The 11032-nt window shown below is 38.9% G+C and overlaps 1 protein-coding gene across 1 annotated transcript in view; it reads right to left on the bottom strand.

Annotated features, from left to right (window-relative positions):
* Positions 1-6851: 6851 nt before the first annotated feature.
* CDKN3 (cyclin dependent kinase inhibitor 3) overlaps positions 6852-11032 on the bottom strand; it is a 24112-nt gene continuing 19931 nt past the window's right edge. Inside the window, exons 7-8 of the mRNA XM_007948346.2 lie at positions 10194-10297; positions 6852-6938 (exon numbers count right to left, since the gene is read on the bottom strand). Of these exons, the coding sequence (XP_007946537.1) occupies positions 6852-6938; positions 10194-10297 (191 nt within the window). The remainder of the gene's footprint in view (positions 6939-10193; positions 10298-11032) is intronic.

Here is an 11032-nt window from a genome sequence, read left to right as displayed (position 1 = left end):
ATCCAGCAAGAGCCTGTTTCCAAGAGTAGCCTATGGAATCTGATCAGTTACTTTAAGAAAATGACTCCTTATTTTTAAAGTTTCCACAATTTTTGCTTGTGGAAAGACTGTTTTCATATGTTATACTCGGATAAAGAATTTAAATGGAATTACGTATAAATTAACAGAAAATGATCACCTCTGGTGTTGACAGGTTTGAACTTGCACTCCTTAAGGAACAGCCATAATCCTCCAGTGATTGCATTAATTACTGACTGTCCGTAGTCCACTGGAAGCTTTTGTTTATAGGAACTTGTAGGACTCATTTTGGTTTTTTTGAAATGCCATCTAATTATAAATTAGCTGTAGATATCAGGTGCTTTAGATGAACTGAAAATGTGTAGTTGGAAACTTCATGGGTTTCCCTGTCTATCATGTAGATGATTGTATACGGATACCTTTACCAAATAAGAAGAATGGGATTGTTTTCTCCTTCGACATGAATATTATCCCTGTATATTGCATGAATGAGAGATTTCCCATATTCCATCAGAGTAATATACTTGCTTCAATTCTTAAGCATAAGTGAACATTATAATAAAAATATATACTAATTGTGAAGGATGCATTTAAAGCTATTTTAAATGTGTTTTTATTTGTAAGACATTACTTACTAAGAAATTGGTTATTATACTGTTCTAATCTGGTGGCAAAAGTATTCTTAAGAATTTGCAAGTACCTTAGATTTTCAAAACTGAATGAGAGAGAACATTGTATAACCATCCAGCTGTTCCTTTAGTGCAATACAATAAAACTCTGAAATTAAGACTTATTTTCAGTGCATTGTTTTAAAGATTATAAATAGCTCTTTCTTAAATTTGCATAATCTTTAATAAAGACATATTACTGTCAAATTTCTTTTTTAAAAAATAGTAAGAGTATTACATTGTGGTTTTTCTTAAAAATACCATGCCTGGATCTAAACGGGGAGGATTTTAAATGGCCACACATATACTGCTGCCATCATTGAGAGAAAGATTTTATCGACAAGATTTATGAGGGTTGATATATCATAGCATCATTACTTCTTTTTACCAATGTAAAAAATTGTGTTACTTAAATTGTTTTAAATATCTCATTTTCCTTTCTGAACTAGCAGGTTTAAGATAAAATCACTTATAAACTTGTTTGAGGTTTTGCTGCTTCTTGAAAGGCGGGTAAATTATGGCTTGCATGTGTTCATAGACATCCTTGTGCTTTGATTTGGCATGAGGTCATTAAGGTAATTGAAAATCGTGTTAAGTGGTTCAGAAGTTTCTTGAACAAAGTTTTTTGAAAATACATAGAAACTTCACACAATGATCAAGTGAGTCTGTGGAGGTGTTTGTGGAAGTTTTATTGTAAGAACTCCTTGAGTTAGATGCTCTTTTATTCTCTAGTAGTGAAAGATACTTTGAAATAATGCGTCCTTACCTTTGAGGGAGTAGCTCTTTCTGTTTTGGGATTGGGTGTGGAGGTGCATATGTTGAAGAAGAGGATGTAGAACCAGAAGATGGAGGAGAGAGAAACCATTTTGTAGTGAGGAATGCTTTACTGGCCTTGTGTTTTATAGTCTGCAGTATGTCTAGAAGGATCTGTTCATCAGTTCACGCAGTAAATTATTTATTGAGTACTTGCTTTGTGTAGCATTGAGCTAGCTAGGAAGTAGAGATTCATGCACAGTCATTCAGTTTGGGGTCCACGTAATTATATTAGCACCCACTCCTCATTTTTCTTGTTCATGGGTGCTTTTGTTTATGAGAGAGCTGGCCAAGTCTTCTGTAATAAACCAGATAGGTTTCTGGGGCTGCTACTTTAATATTCCTGTCACAAAGTGTTTTCAGGAATGCTTGCTATCTCTTCTTGCAAACATTGCTTCCCTTTCTAAGTTTTAACATACATTCTTTTAATTACCTATTCTAGGATATTCTCCAGAATTAATGCAAAGTTTACTGGTCACGGTTTATGGAAGCCACCTTCTCATGCTTCAGAAATTAGATCTGTAGTCCTCAGTTGGTTCCTCAAACATGATTGGCACACATGTCAGTGGTAGGCTGTTAGTTCCTAGATATAGCAGATTAGAAGATTGAGTACCTGGGTGTTCTCATAATGTCCATCTACCCACTTTTGCCTTTTCCAGTGTTTTATGAAATTAGATCACTTAGCAAGAGAAAGTGGAAGCAAAATACTTGCATTTGACAGCATCCCACTGGCTCTTTTCCTTGCTGTGAATTTAATTTGTTCCCCCCATTAATCTGTTTTGAGCGACCCTAGCCTACCCTCTGTTAGTTCTGCAGGTGCAGCCGAGGCATAGTTAGCCAGGGTCTTAATCCCTTCCAGTTTCTGTGGGACTGCTTCCTGTGTAGCCACAGCTCTTTATTTAGCTACTCTTCTCCTTGTTACAGTTACTTTTGATATTACAAGTTTTGACCTGTCTTTAAGCATTTCCAGCCCTTGGAGAAACCACTTCCCCCATTTTCTTGCATCTGGTGTGTTACACTCTGGTTATATATACATACCAACAACTCTTTGTGGCTGTGGGTACTACAGATTATCCTGAGTTTAGAATCTTACAAATTTTTTAGTTCTATTTTTAAGCAGTTACTTTATTGAGTAACACTATTTTGTAGCAATATGACCCCTTAGTACTAAGGAGGCAGAAGGGTAGAAACTGTATTTGAACACTCCTAAGTTTTGGTGACATAGTGGGGAAGGCTAATGAGCAGATCGGTGGTTCAAACCCACTAGCTGTACCACAGGAGGAAGATGAGGCAATCTGCTCCTGTGAAGATTTACAGCCTTGGAAACCCATTGGGGGTCACTATGAGCCAGAATTGACTTGATGGCAGTGAGATCTTAAGTTTTATTAATGATGTTTGATGATTTCCATAATGCTTAATTTATAGCTCCCACTCTTTTGTCTCAGGGTAGAGGACAGTTTGGTTCCAGTGTATAGACAAATTGCTAATTTGTATGAAGTTTGAATTATTTTTCATGAGAAGAGGAAGTGATGGGAAGTGACCTAACAACTTAGGGCATATATTGGGTATTACTAAAGTACCTGTGAAGCATCATGGATTATACCATGAACTTGACCCACCAGCCAAGTTCAGATACCCAGATAAGGACTTTCACAAAGCAGCGGAGTTTGTGGCAGTTTGTATATAGTGTGGGTCTTTTCTAAACCCTGTTCAGTGTCTTCATCTTGGAGACTGTGGAAATAGTTCTGATGGCTCTCTCTCGCCCACCCAACTCAACATAGTTTGGAAATATGTCAGATGTATGCATAGGAAGGAATTAGGGAGATAGGTATACTTTGGAACTGGCAAAATATTTTTTTGGACTTTTTTTCATCCTCTAGTGATATGTTTATGAATAGCGTTCATTGACTTTTATTGCCATGGTGCAAATAATGACTTCTCTGTATCTCTTGTAAGGAGCTCTGGTGGTGCTGTGGTTAAAGCATTGTGCTGCTAACCAAAAGGTTGGTGGTTCAAACCTATCAGCTGCTCTGCGGGAGGAAGATGTGCTTCTGTAAAGGTTTTCAGCCTTGGAAACCCTATGGGGGAGTTCTGCTCTGTCACTGAGTCAGAATCACCTTGATGGCAGTGGGTGTTTTGTGTCTCTTGGACCCTGCAAGAAGTGAGCTTTCATTTTCAGTCTGGCTTTATCATAGTTGTGTGATTGATCAAGCCCTTTCAAATAATGATTTGCATTAAAATCAGTAAACTAGATTTGTATGTCTAGTTTAGTTACACCATTTTCTCCAAGTACTCATCCCTCAATCAGTTGTACAATGTAATTGTAAATGGCAAAAATATTTTAAAACAGTATCTTTTTTAGAGGCAAAAAAGATACAAGTACTGATACCTTATACTTGTTCATGAAAGGTACTCACAGTCATCCTTTGTGGAAACTACTCATAATGTTAGTCTCAACTAATTTAAAACTCTTTAGCTCAAACCCAACATTGATCTGCAGCTAATGAATATCTGGTGTGACTAATACAGCTCAGAAGATGATTCTGAGCTTCAGGGTGATCCAAGAGGAAAAAATGTAATTCTGTTTGTGGATGTGTCAGCTAGCTATCTTATAACAAACAGTTTTACTTTGATTAAAGTGTTCTAAAGTTAAATGTCTAAAATTAATAAACGTTCTGCTTGCTGCTTGTTTTGCTGGTTTCAGAAAATAGTGGTAACAGATTAGGGTGCTGTATTTGTGGGTTGCAGTGAAAGTCTTGTCCTAAATTGGTTTGACTAATCCACATTGTGGAAGTGAACAAGTAGAGAGAATCCCAGTGTGCAAAAGAATGGATTACATCTCACATGGAAGTTGATTTTTATTGTACAGTACTTTCTCTAAATATATAAATTTCTTTGGTTATCATGTTCATGTGTTCTGGAGAAGAAATGTTTCCTAAATAGTGGATTGATGACTAGGTAGACCTTAAAACTACTAAGAGAAACATAGAATGTAGTTAGCCATCTGTGCTCATGGTTTGTCAAGATATAAGATAACCTCAATGGTGCTGTACCACTGTCCAGAGAAAATACCCTGAAGTAGTCCTATCTTATTCCCTGGAGCTTGTTTGATTTTGCTCTTGTATATTTAATAAAAATGGTCTCAAATGTTCTTGTGTAATTTATGGGTAATGGTTGAGTCTGTGTGTTGATTCCATTTCAAATGCACCCAACTGTGGTTTGTGTATGACCAGGACTCTAGATTGTCTCCCTGCCTCTGTTGTTTTGGGGGATGTTACACACATGAGGCAGGGGTAATAATTTCCTTAGAATGTTGGGATTACATGTTATTAAACATAATTGGGCAATTAATTTGACTAGTGAGCATCCTCTGTTTCTCTGCTATGGAATAATTGATGTTTTTCCTTTTATTTCGTATCAAAGCAGATTAGTTATTTTAAATGTGTAAGGCTTAGTACTTTCAATGGAAATTGAAAGATTCATACACTTTGAAAATTCAGTAATTAAAGGACTAGATTAATCCATGCCAATATTTTCCTGAGTATTCATGGATAGGCTGTATATTGGAGGAAAGCTTATACAAGATTTGCTAATATCAGTTATGATGACTACCTAAAGTTTAATTGAGTATTGTGATTTTAAATTATATTTGGTTATACTGTTGTTATTGTTGGATGCTGTCGGGTCAGTTCTGACTCAGTGACCCCACATACAGTAGAATAAAACATTGCCTTCTGTGCCACCCTCACAGTCGTGCTGTTTGAGCCCATTGTTGCAGCCACTGGGTCAGTCCATCTCATTGAGGATCTTTCTCTTTTTCACCGACCCTCTACTTGACCAAGCCTGATACCTTTCCTCAGGGACTGGTCCCTCCTGATAACGTGTCCAAAGTACGTGAGATGAAGTCTCACCGTCCTCACTTTTGAGGCGCATTCTGGCTGTACTTCTTCCAAGACAGATTTGTTTTTATATTTGGTTATAATATCATGAGGAAGGCAAAACTGTTATTGTATCCACTACTTTAAAAAAAGATTGCTTCCTTGGTACAATTTTGGACATTCCTTATCTGAGATAAATTCTTAGGTTACACATTAAGATACTGGTAGGTTTTGTTATTCTCCTGTCATTTTGAGTACTCGCATAAAGTTTTGAGTTCTAGAAGCAGTGTATGTATAAAAGTACGAAAGTATTGATTTTATATTACAGTACTACTGGCTCTACAGTTCTCAAACAGCATTCCCTAAAGAAATTAAAGTAGGTCATTGGCAGCAAGAGAGTGTGAGACAAAATAAGAACTTGGTCACTGACGGTCATTTAAAAACTAAGTTTTGATATGAAACTTACTTTTTGTCTTATGTGGAAGTACCTATGATTCTGTAAACTGGTGGTAGTAGACAAATGACTACTGGTTGACTTTCAGGGTTTCTAGTAGCCAAGAAAGCTGTGTGACAGCTGTGTTACTGAAACCAGTGATATCTATTAAAATGAGATGACTGTTTGACTCCTTGTCTATAGTTCAAATGGCTTCAGCCAATAGCATAGGGAGGTGATTAACCTGTAGATAAGTGCTTGGTAAAATAAAGAAATGTGAATGAGGGAACAGGCTGTCTGACCCAATGAATTCCTTATCCCTGAAAATGTTACAGCAGATGCTGGATAAACTTTTGGGAATGATGCTGTACTAGATGATTGTTGTTGTTGTTGTGTGCCGTCAAGTTGGACCCAACTCATAGCGACCCCTCCGTGGGTTTCCGAGACAATATCACTACGGAAGTAGATTGCCCCATCTTCCTTCCGAGGAGGGCTGGTGGGTTTGAACTGCCAGCCTTCTGGTTAGCAGTCAAGTGCCTTAGGCACTGTGCCACCAGAGCTCCCAGATGATTGTTAGGATCCCTTATAATTCTGTAAGTCTGTGAAGTAGAAACAACAATGGAAGAGATTTTGGGAGGATTAGAGGGTAAAAGTTATTTAAAGACTTGGATACTCATACCAGTTTTTATACTTATTACTGTGTCATATACCACACAGTAGTTAAAAATAGTAACATGAGGTATAATAAATACTATGTATTCAGAGATTTTTCCATATGCTTTTTTCAGCATTACCCCCAGGTAAAATATATGAGAACAGATGGTGCAACTCTAAAATGGACACTTGTATAGCAATTTTTCTACCTTTTCCTTATGAGACATGAAAGAGACAATGAAATTTGTCAATAAAAGCTTTATGAATATCTGCACATACACACTGACATTCAAGTTGATAACACTAATGGTTTCATTACAATAAAAATTACATTAGAGATCTCTTAAATTTCAGACATGGTCATATATATATGCTGTTTGAAATACTTTATCTAGATACAGATCGTGATAGCGACTCTCTTGATGACAGATGTGCAGCTAGTTTGTCCCGGAACTCATGGAGATAATTATATTGCTGAAAAAGTAAAGGCAAGTTGAAATATAGTACAGAAACTAGTTCCCAGATTAGTCAGAATAACAGCAAGAATCAGGAATCAAAAAATATGTGAATATCAAATTTTACATACTTTGGGGTGAGAAATTATTTGTACTATGGGGAAGCTGTTTTTTTTTAAAGTTACATAGTGAAAATCTATTACTTTAAAAATAATCTAAAAGTCAGAAGGTAGCATGAAATACAGGTCAAAGTTTTTATAAGTCAGTAAAATCCTTTCTCCTTTTACTGGCAGCGCCAAATAAGAGAAAACACTACACAAATGCATCATTTTTGCTAATGATTTTTCCCCTGGGGAGTAAATTGGGAGGAAATGGCACTTTTGGTATCAGTTAACAGTGGCACAATCAAGGAAATCTGTTTCTCAAGTTAAAGAAGGCTTTGTTTTCTGCTTTTTGTGGTGACATAATCGATTTGGAACAATTTTCATAGTAGACAGTATTAAAACAAACTAACCGTATCACTGATCTAAACGCACAAACAAAATGAAAGCTTTAAATAATTTATTCGGAGTTTTAGTATCTTCCCAGAGGATATCCTTACTATGCCAGTAATGTCATTTCTAATCATTATTGAGAAGGTGAAATTGCATCCTGCTAACTTCCATCAACAGACTCCTGAAGCACAAGGAAGCTTAAAGCGTGTTTGCTGCCCAACAATGAGGTGAAAAATTGACAGCCTGTGGTGGTGTGGGCTTAATTCTCCATGATTGAGGATGTAAAAACATTTCATACACACACACACACACACACACAGAGAGACAACTATATTTAGTTTCAAAGAGAAGAGAGACTTGATCTTGGATTTGAAGAACCATTTGATTTTTATCAGATAATAAGGGGAGTTCTCTGTTTTCAGAACTTGTACAGAGAGAGCTGGCATTTTGGGAAGTGGATGTAGTACAGATTTTTTTGTGAATGACCTAATTTAAGGCCTGAGAATGAGGTTGCTTAGAGAATTTGTCAGTTACTACAATAATTCGTTGTCCATGGCACTGGCTGGAGTCCTAACACTAGGAAGATGGACTCTCAAGCCCAGGGAGCCACCTAGAGATTGGGGTGGTTCTTTTTTTTTTAAATTGTGATTTGGGTGAAGATTTACAGAGCAAATTCACTTTCCATACAGCGGTTCACATAAACTTTGTCTCATGACATTGACCACAGTTTACCACAATGCAACAGCTCCCTTCCCACTTCCTCCCCATAGTTACCTCTTCCCAGTGTCCATCCCTCCATGCACTCCTGCCCCCTAAGCTGTCTCCCTGTGCATAGGCAGCCCTTCTTTCTCAATGATTGTTCTCTCCAAGGAGTGTATCTACTTGAGGTAAATGTTCAACTCCTATGCCTGTCTTTTGTTTGGCTGGAAGCCACAGGTGTGGGTTCAATTCCAGACCTGAAGGGCAGCTAGGGGCCATAGTCTCAGTGGTTCCACCAGGCTCTATCACAGAGACTGGGATTCTTTAGGACTCCATGTGACGGACCCCTAAAGCAGACACAGGGTGCTTAGGAAAGGAAGACAATTTTACAGATCTACAAAAGAAGTGAAATCTGCAGAATCTTTTCAGTAAATGATTACTATAATACACCCACCTCTCACTTACTAGGAGCTCTGGTGGTGTAGTGCCTAAGGCTCTGACTGCTAACCAGAAGGCTGGTGGTTGAAATTCACCAGCCACTCCTCAGAAGGAAGATTGGGCAATCTACTTTCACAGAGATACCACGTTGGAAACGCAAGGAGGGATTGCTATGAGTCAGACTTGACTCAATGGCAATGAGTTTTTTTTTTCTTGGTTCTCACTTACTATCTCATTATCTGACATGTCACATTTACCAAACATTGAAAAATTCTCAGGCAGCGCTTCTGATGGTCTGGGCCCCATGTGGGGCTGTGGTCAGGCCTAGGGTGCCTCTGTGGCCCACTCTGAATGATATACCAGAGGCCCCAGTGGCAATCAGGCCACAAAGGAACAGTGGCCAACTGGCTGCAGGATACCTTCTCCCATCTGTCTGTGACGTCTGTCTGTCCACGGAGGGTGTGGGGTGATGGTGGGATGCATGAGGTTGTGGGTGGGGAGGAGGAGGCTGGGCAAGTGTCTGAAGGTGCAAGGAGGTCAGTGGGGGGAGAGGGAAGAGGGGTGCAGCTGATGGAGGATGAGTGGGATCCCTGGCCAACGCAGGTGGTAGTGGGCAGAGAAGAAGTGGGGCTCCTCCCAGGGTGGTGCCAGGAGGTGAACAACACTCAACCATAGGTTCTGTGGTGGTGCAGGTGTGGTGGGGAAGGGTGACCGTGTCATGAGCATCCCGAGACGTGTCAGGGGTGCCCGAGGGGCACTGAGTGATGGTAAGAAGGGGAGGAGAGGGGGATGGGACATGAGCTCTGAAGACAAGGCACTGACCCTGACTCTCACATAGCACCGATTTTGCGTAATGATCTGGTCTTTGGAACCTAACCATGTCAGTAAGTGAAAAGTGAGTATAATATGCTTGGGGAATTGCTACTGCCATGTTTTTCTTCCCCGCACAATTACGAGGTTTATTTGGGAAGTAACAGGTTACAATTCAGGTTCAGGAATGCTCAGGATATAGTCTTCAACTAGAACAGCCTCCTCAGCCATGCCCAAAGGCACAGCTCTCTTTGGCCCTTGGCCTGCCCTCTGCCCTGCTCAGGCAAGTGTTACTAAGCTCCTTTAGCTCTGGCAATAGGTGCACCTGGGTGCACCCCACTCTCCAGCAGTGCTTTTTAAACATTAAGGGGAAAGTGAATGCTGAAGATGTCACTTTGGTTGTCCACAGCAAAGGATAATTAGCATTGCTGTGCATTTTTTTGTATTGTAGCCATTCATCTATCATTATTAAATGTTTCTATGATAGAATAAAATCTTCTGGCTAAAAAACTGCCCAGAAAATGACCAAGTCATAAGTAACCATTACATTTTCAGAAGTGAGAGGATCCATTCTAGAACTTAATATGGCCAAAAACTACGCAGTAATAGATCCAAAAAGAGTAAACAAGAAGTTCAATTTTTTTCATTATTTTGTTTGAAATACTGTGAGCTTTTGCAGACATTAGTGTTTTATTTAAATATAAATTAAAAAAAATACAGGTAGGTGTTAGCTGCATTACAGAATGCTTTGGCTCTCCATTCACCCACGCTTTGTTAGCGCAGTGCAGGTGTGTTTACCCCTGACCCAACCCAACCAGAACCTCTGTCTGTACCTTTACGGTCTGTATTGCCCCTGATCCTCTGAGGTCTCTCAGGCTGTCTATGGCTTGCTGTGGTGATACTGTATCAGACAGGTAGAGTAGTAGACAAGCAGCTACTAATATAACATGACAGAAAAAGGATACATTATTAAATGATAGTAGTCATAAGTTACAACATTTTATGTTTAGTTAGACTTTTGTTGGTACAGAAGACCAGTTTGTTGCAATTGTTCAAAATATACTGAGGCCATTTAGTGTGTATTTTTGACAGGTAAATTATGATCTTAAATGACTGGTATAATTAACGCTTAACACTACATTATTATTTTTTTCAACAGCTTTATTGGGCTATATTTCGTATGTATACACTTTATTCACTTAAAGTATACAATTCAGTGGCTTTTATCACCTAGGTGCAACCATCACCACAGTCAATTGTAGAACATTTTCATCACCTCAGGAAGAGAACCCCTTCCCTTTAGCTATCACCCTTGACCCCTGCTCCCCCTCAGCTCTAAGCAATCTGCTTTCAGTCTCTACAGCTTTGCCTATTTGACAGCTTTTATATAAATGGAAGCTTACAATATGTGGTCTTTTGTGACTGGCTTCTTTCACTTAGCATGTTCTCAAGGTTCATCCACACTGTGCATGTAGAAATACTTCATTCCTTTTTATAGCCAGGTAATATTCCACTGTGTGAACATACCACACGTTGCTTGTCCACTTGTCAGTCGATGGACATTTAGGTTGTTTCTACCCTTTGTTTGTTTTGTTGTTATGTGCCGTTGAGTTGGACCTGACTCATAGTGACCCCTCCTTGGGTTTCCAACGCAGTATCACTATGGAAATAG

Source organism: Orycteropus afer, unplaced genomic scaffold (assembly GCF_000298275.1).
Source record: "Orycteropus afer afer isolate SDZICR_OR568_19922 unplaced genomic scaffold, OryAfe1.0 scaffold00214, whole genome shotgun sequence".
Taxonomy (NCBI): domain Eukaryota; kingdom Metazoa; phylum Chordata; class Mammalia; order Tubulidentata; family Orycteropodidae; genus Orycteropus; species Orycteropus afer.
The sequence above is the reverse complement of the archived record's forward strand: the minus strand, read 5'-3'. Positions and strand labels throughout refer to the sequence as shown.